Source organism: Dipodomys merriami, unplaced genomic scaffold, assembly GCF_024711535.1.
Source record: "Dipodomys merriami isolate MVZ:Mamm:240054 unplaced genomic scaffold, mDipMer1.0.p SCAF_51, whole genome shotgun sequence".
NCBI classification, from domain to species: Eukaryota; Metazoa; Chordata; class Mammalia; order Rodentia; family Heteromyidae; genus Dipodomys; species Dipodomys merriami.
The window spans coordinates 9,440,457-9,467,995 of NW_027206080.1; the positions used below are offsets into that span (position 1 = coordinate 9,440,457).

The 27,539-nt window shown below is 43.1% G+C and overlaps 1 protein-coding gene across 4 annotated transcripts in view; it reads right to left on the reverse strand.

Moving 5' to 3' along the window:
• Acbd5 (acyl-CoA binding domain containing 5) overlaps window positions 1–12,785 on the reverse strand; it is a 38,025-nt gene extending 25,240 nt beyond the window's left edge. The window contains exons 1-4 of one of the 4 annotated variants that reach the window (XM_069998277.1): window positions 12,714–12,785; window positions 11,233–11,404; window positions 5,799–5,919; window positions 1,983–2,055 (exon numbers count right to left, since the gene is read on the reverse strand). In XM_069998277.1, coding sequence (XP_069854378.1) covers window positions 1,983–2,055; window positions 5,799–5,919; window positions 11,233–11,308 — 270 coding nt within the window. In that variant the 5' untranslated portion in view covers window positions 11,309–11,404; window positions 12,714–12,785. Of the gene's footprint in view, window positions 1–1,982; window positions 2,056–5,798; window positions 5,920–11,232; window positions 11,490–11,593; window positions 11,682–12,713 lie in introns of those variants that run through there. The other 3 variants (XM_069998274.1, XM_069998275.1, XM_069998276.1) reach the window with 3 other exon arrangements.
• Between the last annotated feature and the right edge of the window lie 14,754 nt (window positions 12,786–27,539).

Consider the following 27,539-nt stretch of genomic DNA (forward strand, 5'->3'; position numbering starts at 1 on the left):
CGTAATAGTTTAACTTTAAAGTAGAATACACATTATTTCATCACCTCACTTGAAACTATGACTATACCATTAAACTGTGACGATGTCATTAATTAATAGAACTTGTATGAAAACGGGTAAACTTTAATGTGGGAATGCAATTTTGTAATATAGAAATATACACTAAAGTTTCTGTTTGGGTATGTGTGTTCTAGTATGAGGGCTTGAACTCAGCCCCTGGATACTGTCCCTTACAATTTTCACTCAGGGCTGGCACTCTACTACTTCAGCCACAGCTCCACTTCTGGTTTTCTGCTGGGTAATTGAAGATAAGACTTTTCTGCCTGGCCTGGCTTTGTATCACATGATCCTCAGACCTCAGCCTCCTCAGTAGCTTAGCTATGATTACAGGCATGAACCACCGTGCCCAGCTTCTATACTAAATTTAATGTAACAGGAATAGTTACTAAATCCAAAAGGCTTCAGGTTCTCTTTCTCTTTCTCTCTCCCTCTCTCTCTCCCTCTCCCCAACTCTCTCTATCTCTGTCTCTGTCTGTCTCTCTCTTTCTTTCCCTCTTCCTCTCCCAAAGATTCTTTTGTTTGTATGCTCCTGCTTAGTCGACAAGCAAAAGAGTTAATCTCTGCCCTCTGTATTAAAGTCCACTAAATAAAGATTGTGAAAATGTAACAAAGGGCAAAACTTTGAACAGTGTATAGAGATTAGAAAACAGCAATGGGGGTAGAGGGCAAGGAAACAGGGGAGAGGGGAGAATGGGAGGACGGGAGGATGGGAGGAGAGAAAGGGAGCCAAGCCAAGCCTGGCTGGACAACACACTCCAGATTGTCCTGCATCATATGATGCCAGCTGAGCATTAAAATCATCAAATAAAAGCAGAAGAAAAGACCACTATGAAAGGCAGCCAGTAAGCTGCAAGGAGATACGATTTGGAAATTCTCTTTCTAGTTCTAAGACTTATTAGACCAAAAAGCTATGACTAAGGCAGACCAGTAGATCATGCCTGTAATAACATTATGACACAATGTAAAACATCTTTAAGAAAAAACACTCACCTTAAGATGAACTTCAATAACGTAGAAAATTCCCTAATAAATTTAATAATCTATGACTGATAGTAACATACTACACTATTGTTGTTCCTTAAAACACTGTCTAATAGGGCTGGGAAGTTGGCTCAGTAGTAGAGTGCTTGCCTCCCACGTATGAGGCCCTGGGTTTGATTCCTCAGCACCACATAAGCAGAAAAAAGCCAGAAGTGGCACTGTAGCTCAAGTGGTAGGATGCTAGCCTTAAGCAAAAAAGCTCAAGGACAGTACTCAGGCCCTGAGTTCAGGCACCATGACTGACATAAAACAAAAACAAAAAACATTGTCTAATAAAAATAAATTACAATTGGGCTGGGAAGGTGGCTCAGTGGTAGAGCACTTGCCTTGCATGCCTGAGGCCCTGGGTTCGATTCCTCAGCACCACATAAGCAAAAAGAAAAAAACCAGAAGTGGTGCTGTGGCTCAAGTGGTAGAATGCTAGCCTTGAGCTGAAGAGCTGAGGGACAGCACCCAGGCCCAGAGTTCAGGCCCCACAACTGGACCCAAAAATTAAAAAAAAAATTAAAAAAAAAATTACAAGCCAAGTACCAGTGGTTCACACCTGTAATCCTAGCTACTTAGAAGGCTGATCTGAGGATCATGGTTCGAAGTCAGCCCAGGCAGGAAAGGCTGTAAGAGTCTTACCTCCAGTTAATCATCAAAAGGTCAAAAGTAGAGCTGTGGCTCAACTGGTAGACTCAATTGAGTGAAAAAGCTAAGAGACAGATTCCAGGCTCTGAGTTCAAGCTCCAGTATTGGCTAAACAAACAATTAGAGCTTAGTGTGAAGCACTGCATGCATCTGGCCCTGGGCTCAATCCCCAACAATCTTCCCCCCCCAAATATAAACTAGATCTGCTTTACATACTTTTATTCTCTATTATGAATTATTTTCCCTACCTTTTTCATTTCTTCAACATATGCAATCATTGCTTCTTCTTTGGTCATATCACCCAATGAATTCCAAGCATCCCTAGAAATAAAATATTTTTAAAAAGACATAAAGGTGCTTAATTTTCACTTGAAGAAAATATAATTGATAGTTGATGCTATAGTCATTAATTATTTAAAACAGGTTTTACGTTAAGTCATGATATATTTCCAACACATCTTTTATTTTGTTTTATTTTTGGTCGGTCATGGGGCTTGATCTCTGGGCCTAGGCACTGACCCTGAGCTCTTCAGTTCAAGGCTAGAGCTCCACCACTTGAGCTACAGTGCAACTTCTGGTTTTCTGGTGGTTTATTGGAGATAAAGAGTCTCACGGACTTTCCTGACCTGACTGGCTTTGAACTCTGAACTGTGATCCTCAGATCTCAGCCTCCTGAGTAGCCAAGATTGCAGGCGTGAGCCACCAGTGCCCAGCTCCAACACACCTTTTTTTTTTTTTTTTTGGGTCCGGTCGTGGGGCCTGAACTCTGGGCCTGGGAGCTGTCCCTCAGCTCTTCAGCTCAAGGCTAGCACTCTACCACTTGAGCCACAGCGCCACTTCCGGCTTTTTTCTTATGTGGTGCTGAGGAATCGAACCCAGGGCCTCGAGCATGCAAGGCAAGTGGTCTACCACTGAGCCACCTTCCCAGCCCCCCAACACATCTTTTTAATAAATGTGTCACCTTAAAGGAAACTAGAAAAGTTACTAGACTGGCAAATTAAACAGCATTTTAAAACAATTAGGTATTTAACGCATCCATATATTAAGAAACCACAGGGACTATAAGCTGTTCATAAGTATTTCCTAAGAACTCTTTACAAGCTTTTACATCAGTATAAAGAACAGTAATAGATGGATTGGAAGAATGACTCAGATGGCAGCATGTCAGCCAGTGACTGAAAGCAACTGTCAGAGTTCAAGTCCCAGTCTAGCTGGAGCTAGCAGTAGCTTATACTTGTAGTCCTAGCTATTTGACACTGAGATGAGAACTGCAGTTCATAGCTCAGGCCAAAGGTTGAAAGACCCCTTTTCAACCAATTCCTGTGTGTGGTATTATAAGCATGTCAGCCCAGGTAAAGTTAAAAGCTAAAAGCAGGAGGACTGAAGTCCAGGAATAAAAATGAGCAAAAACCACTACAGTAGCCAGGTGCTGGTGGCTCATACCTGTAATCCAAGCTACTAAGGAGGCTGAGATCTTAGGATCGTGGTTTGAAGCCAGCCCAGGCAAGAGCACTTGCCTTGAGCTAGTGCTCAAGGGAGACTCAGGGACAGTGCCCAGGCCCTGAGTTCAAGGCCCCAGGATTGGCAAAAAAAAAAAAAAAGGAAAGGCTGGTTTGGAGGTGAAGCACAAGTAGTAGAGTGCTTGGGTAACAAGTAAAAGGTCTGAGTTCAAATTTTAATATAAAGGAGAAGATAAATCTTTGTTAAACAAATGAAAATATAAGTATATGAATGCATTAAAAAAAAAAGCCAGGCCGGGCGCTGGTGGCTCACACCTGTAATCCTAGCTACTCAGGAGGCTGAGATCTGAGGATCGCGGTTCAAAGCCAGTCCGGGCAAGAAAGACCGTGAGACTCCTATCTCCAGTAAACCACCAGAAAACCGGAAGTAGCGCTGTAGCTCAAGTGGTAGAGCGCTCGCCTTGAGCTGAAGAGCTGAGGGACAAAGCCCAGGCCCAGAGTTCAAGCCCCACGACCGACAAAAAAAAAAAAAAAAAAAAAAAAGCCAGGCACAGTGGCATATGCCTATAATCACACCTATGATGAAAATTTAAGTAGGACGATCATGGACCAGATGCCCTGAACAAAAAATGGGAGACCTTATCCAAAAAGAAAACTAAAACAAAAAGGGACAGGGGTTAGGACTTGGCTCAAGTCATAAAACATTTGCCTAGCAAGCTCAAAGCTTAAAGTTCAAACTGGTGTCTCCCCCTCAAAAAAAGTTTCCATTTTTTAAATAAGTCTGATCTATATATTTGAACTAAAAATGAAGATGGTTTTCTTTTTTTTTCTTCAATCAAGATGTAAAGAGTAGAAAATGTACAGATCCCTTGATAAAAATAGTCTTCCTTATACTTACAAATTTGGCCTAACAAAAAACTTGTCTTTATACATTTTTTCTGTAAGTGTATTCTAGAGGTCAAGTGAGGGGGGAAAAAGTTAGCTTTTTATTTTTCTGTAAAGTAGACAGGTAAATTTTTTTCCTTTCCCTTTCTTTCTTTCTTTCTTTCTTTCTTTCTTTCTTTCTTTCTTTCTTTCTTTCTTTCTTTCTTTCTGTTTTTCTTTCTTTCTTTCTGTCTTTCTTTCTTTCTGTCTTTCTTTCTTTTTTTGTCGGTCATGGGACCCTGAACTCTTGGCCTGGGTGCTGTCCCTCAGCTCTTCAGCTCAAGGCTGAAGCTCTACCACTTGAGCCATAGGACCACTTCCAGCTTTTTCTGCTTATGTGGTGCTGAGGAATCAAACCCAGGGCCTCAGGCATGCAAGGCAAGCACTCTACCTCTGAGCCACCTTCCCAGCCCTAGACAGGTAAATTTTCTTAAGACACAGTGTGTACATATTAACATTTCACTTAACATATTATTTTATGACTATAAAGATCCTACAGAGAACTAATTCAAGGTGAAGAAAGTTAGCATTTAGTGGCTCCTAAAGCATTCTGCACTAACTAGTGTATTCTTGATAAAGAAGAGCTTAAACAGTGCTGGTAGCTCAGGCCTGTAACTCTAGCTACACAGAGGCTGAGATCAAGAGGTTCCCTGTTTGAAGCCAGCTCAGGCAGGAAAGGCCTTGAGACTCTTATCTCCAACAAACTACTCAGAAAATGCTGGAAGTGGCACAATAGCTCAAGTGGTAGAGTGGTAGCCTTGAGTAATAGCTCAAGGACAGTGCCTAGGCTTGAGTTCAAGCCCCAGGACCGGCATCAAAAATAGAATAGCCTAAAGTAAAATTTTGTCAGACATACATAACGTTTACCATAATATTTAAAAATACCAAATGATAGTCACCTGAGAGAATGGTAGAAATGTTTGAAGTTTTATGACTCAATTATACTTAAAATAAATAAACTTCTATTCAAGCACAGTGGTTCTGAAGTGACAGCTTAGATAAAAATCCATGTGGCAATACCTGAGCATATTCCTAGTTACATATTATTTTAAAGGGTCAAAGCAAACAATGTCCCTAGACAAGCACAAAAGTCATTAGTTTTTTGGCAGGATTTTGTTTCATTCAATTTGTTTAGGAGTTGTTTGGAGGGGGGAAAAAAACTTCACAAATGAAAAGATTAAGAAACAAAATATGGAGAAGCAAGGCACCAGTGGCTCACACTGTAATCCTAGCCACTCAGGAGGCTGAGATCTGAGGACTGCAGTTCAAAGTCATCCCAAGCAGGAAAGTCTGTGAAACTCTTTATCTCTAAATAACCACCAAAAAGCAGGAAGTGGAGATGTGGCTCAAATGTCAGAGCATCAGGATTCAGCCAAAAAGTTAGGGGACAGTGCCTAGGCCCTGAGTTCAAGTCCTAGGATCAGCACAAAAGAGAGATGAAAAGAGAGAGAAATTAATTAAACATGCTTTCCATCATTGATTTACCTACACTAACCCCTCTTCGATTTACTGCCTTCTTCAAGTCTTTCCTTATTTGTGTAAAATTGTACTAAGAGTCCTTAAAGGATAAAATATCTGTGTAGTACCTACAACAGTTATTCATAGAGTATTATATAAGACTGTAAGTAACATCTGTATAATTATGGCATTAAAATGTCTTAGTTCTCTAAGTTAAATTACCATTTATATCTTCCAATAGGATCCCAGAACCCAGGCCTTGAAAGTTTACAGGGTCCTTCAGTGGCTTGTTTATAGAAGCTATAAAACTTGAGCATCATTTCATTTGTTGGCTGGAATGATCCTGTTGGAAACATTAACAGATAACCTGAAGTTACATATTAGCTTAGCCATATTGTACTAATAGTTATTTTACACTTAATTAGGAGTTCAGATAATTTATTTTTACCTGAGGAACTAAAGTTAATTTCTCTACTTCTTTGCTCTGAAAACAGTCTGAAATTTGAAACCTCAGTAACAATACTAAACAAAGTTTATACCTAAAATAAAATATACTATAGGTATAGCCAAAATAACCAGCAAAGTTATATTAAAATATGTTAAAATGTAGAATAACATTATGCAAAGCAGATGACAAATATGACAAATCAAACTTGATTATCATTAATAAAAATTTACATGTAGGCTGGAAGGTAGGGCTCAGTGGTTGAGTGCTTGCCTGGCATGCATGAGGCCCTGGGTTCTATTCCTCAGCACCACATAAGCAGAAAAGGCCGGAAGTGGTGCTGTGGCTGAGCTGAAGAGCTGAGGGACAGCATCCACAACCAACCAAAAAAAAAAAAATTTTACATGTATACTCTGGTTAATAAAAGTGCAACAGTAAAAAATGAAAATTGAAATTTTCCTGGCCAAATTTCCACTCATCACTGGATAAGGAACTTTGTTGGCAATAACCTTTAGTTTCTTTCAGAAGGCAATCTTGCAGTCTTTTCTTTTTCTTTTTTTGGTTGGTGGGGGGCTTGAACTCTGGGCATGGGTGCTATCCCTGCGCTCTTCAGCTCAAGGCAAGTGCTCTACCATTTAAACCACAGCACCACTTCCTGGATAGGGAACTTTAAAGTCAACTCGTGTGTTCTTTGATAGAAAAATAAGCTAACAAATTTCTATCCATGTAATTTTGGACACATCAATTTATTTGAAGATAAGCTTGTATACATGTTTCTAGTATATCTATACCTGATTTTATGTCTAAATTTTTCAAATTGAATAAACAAGTACTATAAGGTGTTCTAACCCTAATAAAGGTGAAAATAAGGAATGTTTAATGTTTATAAATGGCTAAATAATTATGATATGCACATAACTGTAACTTGTAAATATGGCCCTAAAAGTTGCATTGTAGGAAAAATTTAAGAATGGCATAAAGAACTTTCATATTCTACTAAAATGAGGTTTTAAAAAGCAGTTTAAAAACAAGATACACAACACAATATATTTTCCAAAACAAGTATCAATGTACATAATAAAGGATTATAGAATATATACCAAAATTAAAAGGGATGCTAGGTGTAGCTCTCATTGGTAATCCCTGTTACTCAGAAGCAAGAGATTGAGAAGCTAGAGGGGAGGGGAGGGGGGGTAAAATAGCAAGGCATGATCCTATGTCAACAAATAACTAGATATCCCAGCTATGCACAAAGAATAAATAGGAGGATTATGGTCCAGGTAGGCCTCAGCACAAATGCAAAACCCTATCCCAAAAAGCAACGAAGGCAGAAAAGGCTGGAGGCATGAATCAAGTAATAAAAAATCTACCCAGAAAGAAAAAAGAAAGCTAAAAATGGATATTCTTTGGATAATAGCTATACAGACTATTTTATTTTTCCTTTTCAGTTACCTGTGTTTTAATTTTTAATATTAAGTGTATATATTTTTAAGACAAAACTTAACTGTAAAAAATTAGAAATATAGGACTATGAGGTATAGCTCAGTGGTAGAACGCCTGCCTTCTCAGCACAAGATCCTAGGTTGAAACCACAATACTATTTAAAAAAAAAATTAGAAGTGTAAAAACATTTTAAAAATTTGGTAGATGTGGTTGTACACACAGAAGATGGGAGGCTGATGCGGTAAGATCGTAAGTTTATGGTCAGCCTGGAAAAATTAGTAAGATCTTTCCTTAAAAAAAAAAAAAAAAGGCTGGGAAGGTAGCTCAGAGGTAGAACGCTTGCCTTGCATGCATGAGGCCCTGGGTTCCATTCCTCAGCACCACATAAGCAGAAAAAGCCGGAAGTAGCACTGTGGCTCAAGAGGTAGAACTAGCCTTGAGCTGGAGAGGTGAGGGACAGCACTCAGGCCCAGAGTTCAAGCCCCAGACTAAAAAACAACACACACACACACACACACACACACACACACACACACACACACACACACACACACACACACACACACACACACACACACACACACACACACACACACACACACACACACACACACACACCGCGCGCGCGCGAAAAAAAAAACAAACCTGGGGGTGTGAGGCATGGCTCAGATGGTAAACAGCAGCAAATGAGCAAAAGTATCTGATACCTAGTTTGAGTCTGGATCTCAGAAATTTGAAAAACAAAACCAAAAAATCCTGTATATTAAACCTCGTATACTAAAAAGACAGATAACATGTAGTAATCAAAAGCTAGTAGTTTATAAAAGCCATGGAAATTACAACATAGACAAGTTCAGAGCTGGTGTTTCAGGTTTGGTGAATAGTGCATAATTAATTCTAAAGTCACAGTAATAATTATTTACAGAATAGATACACAATTAAGAGTATCTATTAGCAACAGGGTTTCCATGATAAAGTTGTTCTTCATAAGGCAGAGAGGTAATCAATATATAACCCAAATCAATGTAACAGCTCAAAAACCTCCTATAATAACTTCAGTAGGCCAACTTGAGTTAATTGGCTCAGATACGTACGGCCTTAAAGAGAAGGCAATAAAGGGAAAAAAAGTCTTACACTTTACAAAATAATTCAGGATGGACCTAACTATTTTAAAATACCATTATAAAAATGATTAACAATTCATTATAGCAAACTTGTGGTTCAGCTATATCAACTTGGTTTGGGGAGAATAACAGTACCTTGAATGCTGTTCAAAAGTGCCTTTTTTGGTGCAGGGATGGGACCCAGCAATTCATGTATGCTAAACACCTACTTTGCCACTGAGATACAATTCCTAGCCTCCTAACTCCCACTTTTGCAGTGCCAGGGATCAAAGTTAGGGTCTCAGGCAATCACTCTACCACTAACCTAACATTCTCTCCCTCAGAAGTGCCATCTGACAAGTTATCTGTAATTCCTTTCTGTGTGTGTATATGTGTCTGACTTGGAAGTTGTCATCTGCCTCCTTCAGCTTCCCAAATTCTGGGATTATAGGCTTGTGATATCTTTTCAGAAAAAAATAAATGCAAACTTTGCCAGGAGTGTGTTGTTTACACCTGTAATCCTTGCTACTCAGGAGGCTGAGATCTGAGGATAACAATTCAAGACCAGACTGGTTAGGAAAGTCTACCAGATTTTTAAATCTAATTAACTACAAAAAAAAAAAAAAAAGGCTGGGAAGGTGGCTCAGTGGTAGAGCGCTTGCCTTGCATGCATGAGGCCCTGGGTTCCATTCCTCAGCACCACATAAGCTGAGATCTCAGGATCTCCTTTCAAAACCAGGTGGGACTCAATAAAGTCCATGAAACTTATCTTTTTGCTGGTTATAGCAAAAAGCCAGAAATGGCGGCGTGACTCAAATGATAGAGTGCCAGCCTTGAGTAAAAACGCTAATCCTCAGTATCAGAAAGCACCCCACTCCCAAATGCATGGTTTAGAAAAGTGAATATACTATTTACATAAAACTCTTAGAACCATATCTTTCTATAAACATTTAAAAAAACAAACCTAAATTAGGCCCTGTATTACTTTTTACATTTTATTTTTATTTCTCTTTTAATCCACCATATATCCTCCAATGGAATGTTTGAAATTACAAAGGACAGTATTTTGGGCATGTATGTTTTCAAAACATGGAAGCTACATTTAATGAACTTTTAATTGAGTGAACTGTGTTGAATATTGGTTACTTAGCCAAATGATGACTAATGAAACCCTAGAACATATTAACTAATATAGTAGTATGTTAATGTGGTATTCTTTAGGTTTACAACTCTGACATGGTAATAATGCTTAAAAGCATTAAAAAAATAGTTTATTATGGCCAGGTATTGGTGGCTCTTGCCAGTAATACTAGCTAATCAGGAGGCAGAGATGTGAGGATCATCATTCAAATTCAAAGCCAGCCCAAGCAGTAAAGTCTGTGAGACTCTTATCTCCAATTAACCACAAAAAAGCTGGAAGTGAAGCTGTGGCTCAAGTGGTACAGTGCTCAAAAAATCTCAGGGACAGTACCCAGGCCTTGGGTTCAAGCCCCAGGACTTGAGTTCAAGCCCCAGGACTGGCACAAAAAAAATAGTTTATGAAAAAATTATCATATAATTCAAAAGGACCTGACTTGAAAAGTATGTCCCTTTTCCAACTTCTCCACTTAGAACAGAAAAATAGATAAATAAGTAGAAAAGGTAGAAGCTGAAAACTTCTAAGAACTGGTCAGACAAAAAGAAAACACATGCAAAGAGTTCTCAGCAAACTGTAAAAAGGATAAATGTGAAGAAAATCACATGTAGACACATCACTGTCAAATTACTGAAAACCAACGATAAAGATTTTTTTTTACTGTTGAAAACCCAGAGAAAAGGCACATTAAATATAAGACGAGGGCTGGGAAGGTAACTCAGTGGTAGAGCGCTTGCCTTGCATGCCTGAGGCCCTGGGTTCGATTCCTCAGCACCACATAAGCAAAAAGAAAAAAGCCAGAAGTGGCACTGTGGCTTAAGTGGTAGAGCGCTAGCCTTGAGCTGAAGAGCTGAGGGACAGTGCCCAGGCCCAGAGTTCAGGCCCCACGACTGGACCCAAAAAAAATAGATAGATAGATAGATAGATAGATAGATAGATAGATAGATAGATAGATAGATAGATAGATAGATAGATAGATAGATAGATGACAACAACTCTGTGTCTTCTCCCAAGGGTGTAAAGATCATCCAGAATGAAAAATTTGTAAAGTGAACACTAGCACAATGGAATTAACTGCACAAAAGTAGCACACAGAGACTTAGGAGGGTAAAAATAAATCGTTGTACAAATGAATAGGTGTTCTTTCCTTTCCTATCAGAAGTGTTCAAAGGTTTAAATTGTAGTTATTGAGAAGGCAGCTCGGGACAAGTCTATCCTATTTAAAAAAAAAAATCACCCATTCAAATCCTCTCATTCAGTGAGAAGATTTGTTTACATCCATACAAACTGCTTAAGATTTGGATGATCTCATTCCTTGGACTCCGGCTAGAAAGATCAGGCATCTGCTCTCGATTTAAAACTTCCCCTCCCGTGACAGTCCTTTTCAACCCAGGAGAAAGAAGAAGAAGAAGGAAAAAAAAAAAAAAAAAAGTAGGCTAGACCAGAACCTGAGAGACCAAGGGAGCGGGGGAGGTTTAGAAACTGGGGCCTCCGCAGAACGCTTCTCCAGCGGGGGCCCGGGGCACGTACCATTTTTCGGCAAACTCTGGATCACCTTCACCGCTGCCTCGAACCTGGTTTCGTGCACAGATCGTGTGTCGGCCATCGCCAGCTGCCAGCGCCGGCCCCGATCCCAAGGTCTGACGGCGGGAATCAGACAGCAGCAGCAGCACCACCAGCTTCCCCAGGAGCCTGCATGAAACTGGAACATGGAGCGCAGCCGCGGATCAACAAGCCCCAAGGGGTGGAGGCCCCGGGGCGCAGCCGGTCAGCTCTCCTTTGCCCTGCCCTATCCCCGCCGCTCGGCCCGCGGTGACCTGCCTCCTTCCTCCTCCCCCCCGAGGGCGTGGCTAAGGCCGAGGACCCGGCCCGCGAGGATGGAAAGACTCACTGCGAGGAAGAGCATCTCTAGGAGCCCAGGGTGGTCGCCGAGCCGCTCTCCCCTCCCAAGGATGCTGGCCGAGCGGCCTCACCGCCCATCCCGCGGCGTCCGAGGGTCCGGGCCGCCCGCCCCGGCGTCACCTGAGGACCCACCCGCGCCCGCGGTCGCCACGGTGCCGCAGACCCCACCCACCCGCCCCGCCGTGACGCACGGCCGCGGAAGAGAGCCCGGGAGAGGGAGCTGGAGCAGATGGCGGTCCTTAGAGGCCCGGGACCGAGGTCCGTCCGCGAAAGGACCCGGTGGCTCAGTTTTGCTCGGGTGGAGGAAACCGTGCCAGGCTGGATCGAAAAGATGTCCCCCGACAAGAAGGGGCGCGCGTTTAGGGATGCGGTGGGGTTCTGCGTCTGGACCTAAAGCACCGTGCCCGGGTACCGCTGGGAAAGTAGGACAAAAACAAACGGAAAGGCTCCGGTCCCCGCGGTGTCCTGCGCCCGCCCCGAGAGAGGTTAGAGCTCGGGGAAGGCGATGGATGAGGCCCGCGCAAAGGGTTTTAGGTCCCCGCCCCTCCGTGCGAGCCTGTTCTACCACTTAAGTTGTGTAACCTGGGACAGGACCCTGAAACCTCTCCAGCAACCTCATTCTGCCGCTCTGAAGAGGAAAGGATCAAGGAGGGGCTTCGGCTAACCCGAGACAGGGGACGTCGGAGCTGCGAGCGACCCGAGAGGAAAGGTCGCCAGCCGCAGGACCCGGAGGGAGGACTGCAGCACTAGCACTCATCCCTTCCACCGCCCGATTCTTCAAGCCCCGGGAAGCAGCCTGACTCCAGCCCTGCTTAGTAGGACAGGAGGCTCTGAGACACAGGAATGAGAAATCCGTAGAGCTAGTCGGCCCCAGAGAGGGGTACCCCAGGCCTACGCCCCCCAGCCCAAACCGCGCGCCCCCAGGCTGGGAAGCGGAGAGGGGTACGAAAGGAGGGTGGGACTGAAGTCCCGCCGCCCGGAATCTCAAAGTCGCCCGGTTATAAACGTCGTTTTTAGCAACTCAAGACGGATCAAAAGAGTGACTAATACAAATCTAGATGTGGATCGTAAGTGACTCCCGGCCTCGGAGCCGCGATGCCGGCATTTACCTTGGAACTTGCCGGGCAAGGCCCGTCCGGTAATGTCCCCGACGCCCGCCCCTCGCCCGGCCCCGCGGGCTTATGGGAAGTGTAGTCCTCGCTCCTCGGTACTTCCGCACTCTTCCTCCCTCCCTCCCCCCAGTGGGCGTTCATCCCGCCTCTTCCGGTCTTGCCCGAACTCCTTTTTTTTTTTTTTTTTTTTTCTTTTTTTAAACTGTTGGTGTCAGTGGAAATCCGTCTCCATCCCCCTGGGTCGCGTTTTGTGATCCTTCCCAGGGCTACATCGCTTCCAGCCGAAGGGACTCTCAGTGGCTCAGGGACTCTCAGTGGCTCGTCGGAGGAGTCTTCTGGTGTATCTCCACTGGAATTGGAGCGCTAGGGACTTAATTTCTTGCCCCCTGGTGCTGATTAAGTTTGGGATCATATGTAGGAATGCAGAGTGCCCGTTAGGAAATCAGGACTGCCATTACTGAGTATGTGATGTGTGGCAAGCTTAGGGTATGTTCCAAAAATGCCGAAGGGTGCCTCGAGTGAAGAAATCGAGATTGCCATAAACGGACTTGCCCAAGGTCCCACAATTTAGGAAGTAGTAAAGCCAGAAGTAAGTCAACACTCCAAAGAGAGATGAACTTTTCCAATGTATTCAAACTAGGAAGGCTTTCATATACATTGCTTCCTCTTTTTAGTTTCTTTTTGTTCTTGTATATTTCTCCATCATGCATACTTATTTTTTAAAAAATCAGGTTGTGGGCTGGGAATGTGGCTTAGTGGTAGAGTGCTTGCCTAGCATGCATGAAGACCTGGGTTTGATTCCTCAGTACCAAAACAGAAAAAGCCAGAAGTGGTGCTGTGGCTCAAGTGGTAGAGTGCTAGCCTTGAGCAGAAGAAGCTCAGTGACAGTGCCCAGGCCCTAAATTCAAGCTCCAGGACTGGAAAAAACAAACAAGCAAACAACAAAAAAAAAGTTAACTTGTTAAATATGTCAGCTAAAGAAAAAAAATTTTAACTAGCAAGTTGAATGTGTGATTTGCACCTGTAGTCCCAGCTACTCTTTCAGTATTTTTTCACTGTAATAATTCCTAAGGTGAGGCTTTTTTTTTTTTTTGGTCGATCGTGGGACTTGAACTCGGGGCCTGGTGCTGTTAGGTTTTTAAAAAGAGGTAGCCGAGTAAGAACAGCACCACGCACGTGGTATTCAGGTAAGGGGTAGGTTTATTCATCATTCTGGCTGGCACCAGGCCATCTTGGTGGGAAAGGCCTGAGAAAGAGCTGGGAAAGAGATAGCTGGGAAAGAGCAGCATCTGGGCCTGGGCGAGGCCTTATCTAGGGTATGGGCGGAGAAAGGTATAGCCATATCAAATTCAGATGTGACCTCAGTGGATGCAGATGTGACCTCTTCCAGGTGTGCCAGTTGCCTAGGAAACGCTGGTACTGGGTGGAGACTTTGCTGCAAGGAGGGTGGGGTCTGCTCGCCATCCAGGAGCAGACCTTACAGGTGCTGTCTGTCTTCTCTTCAGCTCAAGGCTAACGCTCTACCACTTGAGCCACAGCACCACTTCCAGTTTTCTGGTTTTCTGCTAAGATGTAGAACCAAACAGATGCCCCTCAGTAGATGAATGAATCAAGAAAATGTGATACACACACACACAATGGAATTCTGTGCCTCCATCAGAAAGAACGACATCACCCCATTTGTTAAGAAGTGGAAAAACTTGGAAAAAATTATGCTAAGTGAAGTAAGCCAGGCCCAAAGAAACATAGGTCCCATGGTTTCCCTTATTTGCAATAACTAGTACATGTCTAGGACAAGCAGAAAAGGTCAAAAGCTATGTATATATGACCATATAAGATGAGGTTAAGTGAAAGGAACCCCACAACAGGAACACAAGTTTTTTTTTCTTTCTTGCTATTTTTAATGTACTTATAATGTACAAAATAAAAAAGGGTCTCATAAACTTTTCTGCCTGGGCTGGCTTTGAACCTTGATCCTCAGATCTCAGCCTCCTGAGTAGCTAGGATTATAGGTATGAGCCACCAGTGCCCAGCTAGGTGATGCATTCTTGATCATGTATTTCTAGAATTTGTTTTTGTTTTTGTTTTTTGCCTTTCACGGGGCTTGAACTCAGGGCCTGGACTCTGTCCCTGAGCCTCTCTGTGCTCAAGGCTAGTGCTCTACCACTTGGGTCACAACTTCTGGCTTTTTCTGAGTCATTTATTAGAGATAGTCTCATGGACTTTCCTGCCAAGTCTGGCTTTAAACCATGATCCTCAGATCTCAGCCTCTTGAGCAGCTAGGATTACAGGCGTGAGCCACTAGCACCCAGCCTCTAGAGATGTTTTAATTTAAAAATAGACCTTGAGCTGAGAATGTGTCTTAGGGGTAGAGTACTTGCCTAGCATGCATGAAGCCCTGGGTTCAATTCCTCAGTACCACATACACAGAAAATGCCGGAAGTTGGCACTGTGGCTCAAGTGGTAGAGTGTTAGCCTTGAGGAAAAGAGGCTTAGGGACAGAGCCCAGGCTCTGAGTTCAAGCCACAGGACTGGCAATAAATAAATACAAATAAATAAATAAATAAATAGATCTACTTACAGGGGAGGAAAAGTGGAAGAAAAATGAGGGAGTGGGTAAAAAGTTTGACAAGAAATGTACTCACTGGGCTGGGAAGGTGGCTCAGTGGTAGAGCACTTGCCTTGCATGCTCGAGGCCCTGGGTTCAATTCCTCAGCACCACATAAGCAAAAAGAAAAAAGCCAGAAGTGGTGCTGTGGCTCAAGTGGTGGAGCACTAGCCTTGAGCTGAAGAGCTGAGGAACAGCGCCCAGGCCCAGAGTTCAGGCCCCACAACCGGACCCCCCCCAAAAAAAAAAAAAAGAAATGTACTCACTACCTTACTTATGTAACTATGTCCCCTCTGTACATCACCTTGACAATAAAATTAAAAAATATATATCTACTTACATATGGCCATTAAAAAATAAAATAATAGGGCTGGGAAGGTGGCTCAGTGGTAGAGCGCTTGCCTTGCAAGCCTGAGGCCCTGGGTTTGATTCCTCAGCACCACATAAGCAAAAAAGAAAAAAACCGGAAGTGGCACCGTGGCTCAAGTGGTAGAGCGCTAGCCTTGAGCTGAAGAACTGAGGGACAGCATTGAGGCCCAGAGTTCAGGCCCCACAACCGGACCAAAAAAAAAAAACAAAAAACAAAAAATAAAATAATATACTTTTGTTGGTTTTTTGGATTTGAAGTCAGGGTTTTCACTTGCTAAGCTACACCCTGAACCCCTTTTTGCTTTTGTTTTGTTTTGTTATTTTGCTCTGTGTGTGTATGTGAGGGGGAAGGGGGTTCACGTGCACACGTACATGCACACTACTCCTGGGGCTTCAACTAAGAGCGTGGGTAATATCCCTGAGCTTTTGTGCTCAAGGCTAGCGCTTTAGCACTATAGCCACAGCTCCACATCCTTTTCTTTTTTATGCTCCATTGGAAATAAGAGTTTCACAGAGGGCTGGGAAGGTGGCTCAGTGGTAGAGCACTTGCCTTGCATGCCTGAGGCCCTGGGTTCGATTCCTCAGCACCACATAAGCAAAAAAAAAAGGCCGGAAGTGGTGCTGTGGCTCAAGTGGTAGAGCACTAGCCTTGAGCTGAAGAGCTGAGGGACAGTGCCCAGGCCCAGAGTTCAGGCCTCACAACTGGACCCCCCCCCAAAAAAAAAAAAAAAAGAGTCTCACAGATTTTCCTGCCTGGGCTGGCTTCAAACTGTGATCCTCAGATCTTAGCCTACTGAGTACCTAGGATTACAGGCATGAGCCCCCCATACCCAGGAGTGGATGTGTGGCTCAAGTGATAGAGCACTAGCCCTGAAGAAAAAGCCATCTGAGAGTGCAGGGACCTGAGTTAAAGCCTTGGTACCAGCACAAAAAAAAAAATATTTAATTTTGGGTTGAGCATTGTGGTGGAGACAAGAGAATGAAGAATTCAAATCTCCAATACATGACTAAAAAGCCAGACGTAGAGGCAGGGCTCAAGTGGTAAAACTCCAGCCTTGACTGAAAAAAAAGAAAAGAAAAAAGAAAAGCACAAGCCCTGAGTTTAAGCCCCAGTACTGGGGTGCACGCGTGTGCGCATGCACACACACACACACACACACACACGTGTGCACAGACACACACACAAAGGGGGGGTTACAGCAAAAGAGTTTAAGACTAGTTTGGGCTACATAGTGAAATTCATCCTATCAAAGAAAGAAAGGAAGGGAAGGAGGGAAGGAGAAAGGAAGGAAGGTGGGAGGGAGGGAGGGAGGGAGGAAGCAAGCAAGCAAGGAAGCAAGCAAGCAGGTGATCTTGTAATCCTAGCTGCTTGGGAGGCAGCAATGGGGGGAAAGGGGTAGGGTGGTGACAACTCAGTTTGAGGCCAAACCCAGCAAAAAAGAAGTTTGTGAGACTTCATCTCTATCAATGATTGGGCCCAGAAGTAGGTGCTTGTCACCTGCAGGGACACAGAGAAGCCCAAGGAGGAAAATCAGAGCCTAGGCCAGCCCAGGCATAAGTTGAGACCCTCCCAGAAAAACAACCACTGTAAAAAGGTACTGGAGGTGTGGCTGAGTGAATGAGTGCCTGCCTAGCAAATGCCAAGACACTAAGTTCAATGCTCAGTACTGAAAAAAAATTGTAATTCAAGTCATATTTTTGTGGATAATTCAAGTCTTTTACTTATTTCAGGGAAGCCAAATCCAGTGAACTATTTTCAGCCAAGATTAGTCAGAACTAAAAGGCTGTACTGTTTCTCCTCAGAGACTAAAGACTTTCCTTCCTGCAGTAAACCAGTGTGTTTAATAGCAAAGTAAGTGGAATAACGCCCCCCCCCAAAAGCACCAAAATCCTAGTTCTCAGCCTGGTGTCTAGATATTATACTTCACGCTGTAATATTCAGAAAGCCAAGGTCTAAAGACTGTGCTTCAAACCCAGCCCAGGTATACAAGTCACCCTGGACTAGAAAAGTCCATGAGGCTCTGACCTCCTTTATACTAGAAAATGCTCAAACCAGTATTCTGTGTGCGTGCATGCGTGTGTATATGTGTGTGTGTGTGTGTGTGTGTGTGTGTGTGTGTGTGTGCCTGCACACGTGCATTGATCCTGAGGCTTGAACTGTGTCCATGAGCTTTTCTATTCAAAGCTTGTATTCAACCTGTTTAGCCACAGTTCCACTTCTGGATTTTTGTTGATTGATTGGAGATAAGAGTCTCACAGACTTTTCTACCTGGGCTGTCTTTGAACCACGTCTTCAGATCTCATCCTCTTGAGTTGCTAAGATTACAGGTATGAGTCATCGACTCTTGACTTTCCTATATACTTTTGTATCTTCTGTATTTGAAGTATGGGGATGTATTACATATTTAATGAGATAAACAAAACCTGGATAAAAGGTCAGATCAGAGAACCAAACAGATATTTCTATTAGCTCAAAAAATATATAAGCTATTACAGGGAGTATGGACTAGTTTTTATGGTGTTACAAGAAAAACAACAAACCTCAGCACTATGTCGCATAGCTGTTCTGAACTTTGATATCACTCCTGGAAGACATAGATAAGAAGCTTCTTTGCTCAACTGTTTAGGCAGTGTTAAAATTTTATTTCCAGTCTTGCCTAATAAGTTTCCTTTAAAACACAACTTTTTTCACTGTTTGGGGTTGTTTTTTGTTGGTTTGTTTTTTGGTTTTGGTTGTTTTCTTTTTTAGATGGGGTCTTGTTGTGTAGTAATAGATTGGTCTCCAAACAAGCAATTCTCCTGCCTCAGCCTCACAAGAGCTAGGATTACAGGTATGTATTACCATACCCTGGTATAACATTTAGTGTTTATAGTCTGACCAGGTCTTCTTTCAGTCTTTCATTTCCTTAACATTTCCACACCACCCACTCAAATTTGTATTAGCTTTGATGTTTTTTTCTTGTTTCCATTTGTGTTAGCTTTTATTACCAGTACAATAATTTGAAGTCAGCTTGGATTTACCTAGAAACCTCAAGTGTTTCTATATTAGCACTTGCTCTGCCTGTTGCTGAATGGAATGGACAGAGGGGTTTGTTTTTTTATGTGTTTTGTTTATGTGTTTGTTTTGTTTTTATGTGCCAGTCCTAGCCCATGAACTCAGGGCTGTCTCTGAACATTTTTGCTCAAGGTTAGTACTCTGCTATGTGAGCCACAGATCCACTTCCAGCTTTTTGGTGGTTAATTGTAAGGTAAGAGTCTCATGGATTTTACTGCCTGGGCAAAGCAGAAAAAACCAGAAGTGATACTGTAGCTCAAGCTGTAGAGTGCTCACTTTGAGCAGAAGAAGCTCAGGAACAGTGCCCAGGCCCTGAGTTGAAGCCCCAGGACTGGAAAAAAAAATCAGAAAATGGATTTTCTCTTTTCATTCTTGACATAATAATTTACGTTCTCCCCAGAGAAAATCAATACCTCAAAATAAAAGTGGAAAAATTAGCTTAGATCACTTCCTATGTAGTAGGAAAAAGGAAAGCACATTATATATTTTACTTTTGTGGGGTTTTTTGTTTTTTATTTTATTTTTTTTTTGTTTTGTCAGTCGTGGGCCTGAACTCTGGGCCTGGGCACTGTCCCTCAGCTCTTCAGCTCAAGATTAGCGCTCTACCACTTGAGCCACAGCACCACTTCCAGCTTTTTCTGCTTATGTGGTGCTGAGGAATCGAACCCAGGGCCTCATGCATGCAAGGACAAGCACTCTACCACTGAGCCACCTTCCCAGCTCCTTTTGTGGTTTTTTTTTATGCCTTTGAAGCACAAGGCATAATTTATTCTGAGCTATCAAAGAAGATGACAAGATCTGCTTCCTGAAAGTCCATAAAGCACTTTCATGTTTATTTATTTATTAACTTACCACTCAGACTACATTCTTTCACACCTACTCTCCCCAAGGAAGACAAAACAATCATCAGTGTACAAAAGCAACACCAAGAGACACTTTTTTAGAGGGGGGAGGGTAGGGAGAGTCAGTTGTGGGACTTGAATTTAGGGCCTCGGCTCTGTCTCTGAGCTCAAGTCTAGTGCTCTACTACTTGAGTTACAGCTCCATTTCCAGGTTTTTTGGTAGTTTGGTAGAGATAACAGTCTCATTGCCTTTCTTGCCAGGGCTATATTCAAACCAAGATCTTCATATCTCAGCCTCCTGAGTAGCTTGGATTATAGGCATGGGCTACTGGCACCCAGCTTGAGACACTTCTCTAATACTAAATAATAGAAATAGTCTCTGAACGAACAGCTTTGGTGCTTTTTTATTTTTGTTTTGTTTTGGGTTGGTGATAGGGCTTGAACTCTGGGCCTGGGCACTGTCCCTCAGCTCTTCAGGTCAAGGCAAGTGCTCTGCCACTTGAGCCACAGTGCCACTTTTGGTTTTCTGGTGTTTTATTGGAGATAAGAGTCTCAAGGACTTTCCTGTCCCAGCTGGCTTTGAACTGCGACCCTCAGATCTCAGCCTCCTGAGTAGCTAGGATTACAGGTGTGAGCGACTGGTATTTGGCTTTGTGCTCTTTATTTTTTATTACTTTATTTATTTATTGTGTGTGTATGTGCTGATCCTAGGGGTTGAACTTAGAGCCTAGGTACTGTCCTGGAGATTTTTTTTTTGCTCAAAGCTATCACTCTACTACTTGAGCCAACACTTCTAGGTTGCGCCCTCCCCCCCCCCCCCCCACCGCCTCTCTCTCTGTCTTTGAACCAATACCCTTAGATCTCAGCCTCCTGAGTAGCTAGGATTACTGGCATGCGCCACAGGCACCAGATTCATTTTATTTATTGTTTTTACTGGTACTGATGCTTGATCTCAGGAGCTCACAGTCTCTTTTTTTTTTTCTGATCAAAGCTGGCACCCTACCACTTGAGATAAACCTTTACTTTTGGCATTTTGCTGGCTAATTGGAGATGATAGTCTCTCCAATTTGGCTTTGAACCTCAAGCCTCAGACCTCAGCCTCCTGAGTAGCGAGGACTACAGATAACGTGCCACCAGCACCTAGCTATGTTAATTTTATTTTAAAATGTTTTTTCTTGGTGAGTCCAGAAATTAAACCCAGGGCCTCACACATACTGAACAAAAGTCATTATACTGCAGTACGCCCTCAACCTGTGTTAATTTTAAAAAGGTATATTTTTCTTTCAGCGAATGCAGCCCAAGGGATGGCTTTCAGCTTGGGCACCTAGCTTAGACCCTGCAGCCAGGCATGTAATACAGTGTACAATGGTCTTGGGTAGTGCCACAATAGTGCATGTATTTATTGCAAAATCTTGGCAGCTTATGTTGTGTTCTTTGATTATCTTCTCTGACATTGGGAACTTCTTCACTAATGTCAGCGTAATGAATCACTTTTCTGCCACTGCTGTTTGAACATACCTCTCTATTGTGGAAAGCCAAGAAGAAAAAGCAAATGAAGCTCAAGCTGGACAAGTCAGGTTTTCTTTTTGAGGAAAATGGATTTTCAAACTCAGAAGTTTAAAAATTATTATTGAAAATAATATAATCTCAAATTCTTTTCTTTCTCTTTTTCCTTTTTTTTTTTTTTTTTTTGTTGGTCATGGTGTTTGAAATCTGGGCCTGGGCACTGTCCCTCAGCTCTTCAGCTCAAGATTAGCACTCTACCACTTGAGCCACAATGCCACTTCCAGCTTTTTCTGCTTATGTGGTGCTGAAGAATCGAACCCAGGGCCTCATGCATGCAAGGTAAGCACTCTACAACTGAGCCACCTTCTCAGCCCTTCAGATTATTTTCTTGAATAGAGCCAATTTAAAATTTGGGATCCAAATTTGCCATGCACTGAACTATTTAAAATGGCTGACTAGCAAATAATTTTTGTGTATGTGTACCAGTACTGGAGCTAGAACTCAGGGCCTGAGCATTGTCCCTTACCTTTTTCACTGAAGACTGACACTACCACTTGAACCTCATAGCTCTAATTCTGGCTTTTTAGTGGTTAAGGTAGGATAAGAGTCTTTTATATTTGTCTGCCTGGGCTGGGTTAGAACTGTGATCCTCATATTTCAGGCTCCTAATTAGCTAGGATTACAGGACTGAGCCACCAGTGCCCAGCTAAGAACCTCTTTAGACAAGAAAACAAGGCGTTAATTGGGAGCACTGACTAAATTCCTACTGGCCTACCTTATGATTTGCTTTATTTATTTATTTATTTATTTATTATTTATTTATCAGTCATGGAGCTTGAACTCTGAGCCTAAGTGCTGTCCCTCTGCTCTTCTGCTCAAGGCTAGCATTCTACCATTTGAGCCACAGCTCCGCTTCTGGTTTTCTGGTGGTTTATTGGAGATAAGAGTTTCATGTCTTTTCCTGTGCGGGCTGGCTTTGAACTGCAATCCTAAGAACTTAGCCTCCTGAGTAGCTAGGATTACAGGCATGAGCCAGCAGCGCCCGGCTTCATGATTTGCTTTATTACTTGCTGTTTGAGTTTTGTGCTTAAGATAGAATATTCCTAATATTCTATGCTAGCTTGAATTTTTAAAAATAATTTTTATGGTGATTAAGTGATTATATAAATTTCACAGTATTGTGAGATAGTGAAACTTCGTTAAAGTTGCAAATACATTCTAATCTTCATAAGATAAATTGTCATTATCGTGGTCTGTAAAGTTTGTGAATTCTATGAGCTTTGGCAATACAACTTTCGTCCACATCTGGTGATATATACATTTCTTTCCTTTTGCTTAATGTAAGCTGTTCCCTCTTTGCCTCTCATCCCCTCCCTCCCATAGCTGCCCTTGAGATGCTTAGTTCGTTTTCTATCAGTGTCCAGTGCAGCTGATGGATCCCACTGTTGTATGTTTTTCTCTGTTTCCCTCTGTTCTGTGCCCTCCTCCTAGTCTCCCATGTGCACATATGTACCATACATGTTGTCAAGAATATGGGGTTGGACTGGGAAGGTGGCTCAGTGGTAGAGCGCTTGCCTTGCATGCATGAAGCCCTGGGTTCGATTCCTCAGCACCACATAAGCAAAAAGAAAAAAGCCGGAAGTGGCGCTGTGGCTCAAGTGGTAGAGCGCTAGCCTTGAGCTGAAGAGCTGAGGGACAGCACCCAGGCCCAGAGTTCAGGGCCCACGACTGGACCCCCCCGCAAAAAAAGAATATGGGGTCATTTAGTAATGATATGAGTGGAGGTCAAATGAGTGGAGGTCCTTTGTTTCTCTAGTCCTTTTTACTTTGTTGTATCTCTTTGCATTTTGGATTTAGCATCCACATATCAGGGAGACAAGGTTCTGTTTGTCTCTTTGTTCTTGCTCAGAATGATTTCTTCTACTTCCATTCCCTTCCCTGCAAATACCATTACTTTGTTCTTTCTAATGGCTGCATAATATTCCATTGTATATAGGTACCACGATTTTTTGATCCATTCATCTGTAGTGGGGCATCTGGGTTGTTTCCATATCTTGGCTATTGTGAAGAGTGTTGCAATGAACATGGAGGTATCCTGGTTCCTGTTGCTCAGGGTAGATGCCTAGGAGTAGTATGGCTGGGTCATAGGGGAGGTCTATATTTAGCTGCTTGAATTGTTTTCTACAGTGTCTAACTAAAAAAAAAAAACACTAACTTTGCATGTATTATCATTTGTCCTGAGAACTTTTTTATTGTTTGGTGCTAGGATTTAGCCAACGCTCCCACTGATCTATACATCTAACCTCTAGCTTTGGAACTTGTGTGTGTGTGTGTGTGTGTGTGTGTGTGTGTGTGTGTGTGTGTGTGTGTGTGTGTGTGTGTGTGCGCGCACGCCAGTACTACTTAACTTGCCTTTTTTTTTTTTTAAAGTAGGTCATGGGCCTTGTAAAAGGGACCCAGGCACTGCCCCTAAACTCTTTTGCTCAAGGCTAGTGCTCTACCACCTTGAGCCACAGCATCACCTTTGGTTTTCTGGTGGTTAATTGGAGATAAGAGTCTCACAGAAGCCAGGCGCTGGTGGCTCACGCCTGTAATACTAGCTACTCAGGAGGCTGAGATCTGAGGATCGCAGTTCAAAGCCAGCCCGGGCAAGAAAGACCATGAGACTCCTATCTCCAACCGGAAGTGGTGCTGTAGCTCAAGTGGTAGAGCGCTCCCCTTGAGCTGAAGAGCTGAGGGACAGCGCCCAGGCCCAGAGTTCAAACCCCACGACCAACAAAAAAAAAAAAAAAAGAGTCTCACAGACTTTCCTGCCCAGGGTAGGTTTACACTGAGATCCTCAGATCTCAGCCTCCTGAATAGCTAGGACTACAGATGTGAGCCACTGGCTCCCCTTTTTAGAACTTGCCGTTTTTACTCACAGCTACCACTCGAGCCACACCTCTACTTTTGACTTTTTTGCTGGTTAATTGCACAAACTGGCTTTGAACCAAGATCCTCAAATATTAGCCTACTGAGTAACTAGAATTACAGGCATGAGCCATCACCGCCCAGCTATCTTTAGAACTTTTTTTTTGGTGTGTGTCAGTTGTGGGTCTTGAACTCTAGGCCTAGGTGCTATCCATCAGCTCTTCAGCTCAAGGAAAGTGCTCTACCACTTGAGCCACCATGCCACTGCTGGTTTTCTGGTGGTTTATGGGAGATAAGTTTTACAGACTTTACTGCCCAGACTGGCTTTGAACTGTGATCCTCATACCTCAGCCTCCTGAGTAGCTAGGATTACAAGTGTGAGCCACCAGTGCCCGGCCTTTTTTTTTTTTTTTGGTCTTGGTCCTGGAGTTTGAACTCAGGGCCTGGTTGCTGACTCTGAGCTTTTTTGCTTAAGACAAAAGCGCTCTACCAATTAAACCACAGCTCCCCTTCTAGCTTTTTGATAATTAATTGGCGATAAGGTCTCATGGCCTTTCTTTACTAGTCTGGCTTTGAACTGCAATCCTAAAATCTCAGCCTCTTGAGTAGCTAGGATTATAGGCCTGAGCCACCAACCTCAGCTTCCGTTACTAATTTTTAAATAATTCTTGATAATTGCTTTCTCCACACTAAAATAACATATATTCTGCATTGATTTGGCTTAAGATATAAAGAGCTCTTATCTTTAATTAAGAATAAAATCTGGGCACCAGAGGCTCATGCCTGTAATCCTAGCTACTCAGGAGGTTGAGATCTGGGGGATCATAGTTCAAAGCCAGCTTGGGCAGAAAAGTCTATGAGACTCTAATCTCCAATAAACTACTCAGAAAAAGCTGTAAGTATGGCTCAAGTTGTAGAGCACTAGCCTTGAGCACAAAGAGGCTCATAGATAGCCCCCAGACCCAGAGTTCAAGCCCCAGGACCACTAAAAAAATCAATTTTTCCTGAAAACCAGCCTATGGAACCTTTAAAATATTGTGACTTGGGAAGTGATGCTGTGGCTCAAGTAGTAGAGTGCTCTCTTTGAGCTGAAGAGCTGAGGGACAGTGCCCAGGCCAACAGCTCAAGCCCTATGACCAAAAAACAAACCAACAAAAAAATAATAAATAAAATAAAATATTGTGACTCTTTTATATCATCTACTATCAGTTAAAGTAAAAATTGGAGGAAGGTTTATGACTCAGTTTTGTATGGGCTTTGCTAAACTGGACTAAGTGTTCCATTAATCTTTCTTCTCTTCCCTTCCTTCCTTCCTTCCTTCCTTTCTTTCTTCCTTTCTTTCTTTCTTTCTTTCTTTCTTTCTTTCTTTCTTTCTTTCTTTCTTTCTTTCTTTCTTTCTTTCTTTCTTTCTTTCTTTCTCTCTTTCTCTCTTTCTCTCTTCCTCTCTTCCTCTCTTTCTCTCTTTCTTTCTTTCTGATGTCCTGGGGCTTGAACTCAGCGCCAGGCCTCCGTCCCTGAGTCTCTCTGTGCTCTGCAACTTGAGCCACAGCACCACTTCTGACTCTTTCTGTTTATGTGGTACTAAGGAATTGAACCCAGGGCTTCAAGCACTCTACCACTAAGCCACATTCCCTGCCCTTTCTTCTATTTCTGTAGAGTCCCATATGGTAATGTCAATTCTTGCCCATACTAGGTAAATGTTTACTATTAAGCTAAAAAGTTCCCTGCCCCATTTCTCTCCTCCTCCCTCCTTCCCCGCCACCCCCATAATATTTATTTATTTATTTTTATGCCAGCACTGAGGCTTGAACTTCACTACTGAGGGTGTCCCTTAGCTTTTTTGCCCAAGTGATCTGCCACTTGAGCCACAGCTCTACTTCTGGCTCTCTGGTGGTTAGAGATGAGTCTTTTTCCTGCCTGGTCTGGCTTCAAACCATGATCTCAGATCTCAGCTTCCTGAGTAGCTAGGATTACAGCCACCAGAGCCCAGTTTAGTATGTTATTTTGATAAGAAGGAAGGAAAAGAAATAATTGAAGACTGGGGTTGGTGGCTCACACCTCTAATACTTCGTTTCTCAAGAGGCTGAGATCTGAGAATTATAGTTCAAAGCTAGCCAGATCAGACAACTCTTGAGACTCTCATCTCCCTATTTTAACCAACAAAAAGTAGAAAGTGGAGTAGTGGCTTAGTGGTAGAGATCCATCCTTGAATGGAAGAAGCCAAAGAAGAGTACAAGGCTTTGCTGTGTGTTTGGTAGTTCAAACCTGTAATCTTAGCTACTTAGAAGGCTGAGATCTGAGGATTGCAGTCCAAAGCCAGCCTGGGTGGGAAAGTCTATGAGACTCTTATCTCCAATTAAGCACCACAAAAGCAGTAAATAGGGCTGGGAAGGTGGCTCAGTGGTAGAGCATTTGCCTCGCATGCATGAGGCCCTGGGTTCAATTCCTCAGCACCACATAAGCAAAAAGAAAAAAGCTGGAAAGTGGCACTGTGGCTCAAGTGGTAGAGCTCTAGCCTTGAGCTGAAGAGCTGAGGGACAGCGCCCTGGCCCAGAGTCCAGGCCCCACGACCAGCCGCCCCCCCCCAAAAAAGGAGTAAATAGAGCTGTGGCTCAAGTGGTGGAGCACTAGTCTTGAGCAAAAAAGCTCAAGGACAGAACTCAGACCTTGAGTTCAAGCCCCAGGACCAGCATACACACACACACACACACACACACACACACACACACACACACATACACACACACACACACACGAGTCCATGGCCCTGAGTTCAAGTCCTAGTACCAGCACAAAAAAAGAGGAAGTGGGAGAGAGGAAGAGAGAAGAGAGACAGAGAGACAAAGACAGAGAGGAAAGAAAGAAAAGAAGGAAGAAGAATGAAAAGTTGTAGAATTTTGTAGACATTTTGTAAGATGGCTTACATCATCAGGAGGCTGAGATCTGAGGATTGTGGTGCAAAGCCAGCCTAAGCAGGAAAGTCTGTGAAACTCACCTCCAATTAACAACCAAAAAGCGAGAAGTGAGGCTGTGGCTAAAGTGGTAGAGTGTTATCCTTGATAAAAGTGAAGCTCAGAGTCAGTACCCAGGCCCTGCATTCAAGCCTCAGTACTGGTGTATGTACATATGTGCATGTGCACACACACACCCACACACACACCCACACCCACACACACACACACACACACACACACACACACACACACACGAAGTTGTAGAATTTCGGAATGTCAGTTTACTCCCTGGTATAATTTGGATATGAAATGTCCCCCATAGGGCTGGGAATATGGCTCAGTGGTAGAGCACTTGCCTTGCATGCTCGACGCCCTGGGTTCGATTCCTCAGTATCACATAAGAAAAAAGCCGGAAGTGGCGCTGTGGCTCAAGTGGTAGAGTGCTAGCCTTGAGCTGAAGAGCTGAGGAACAGCGCCCAGGCCCAGAGTTCAGGCCCCATGACCGGAATAAAAAAAAAAATTAAAAAAAAAAAAAAAGAAATGTCCCCCTATAGTGCTCATGTGTTCAAAGTTTGGTCT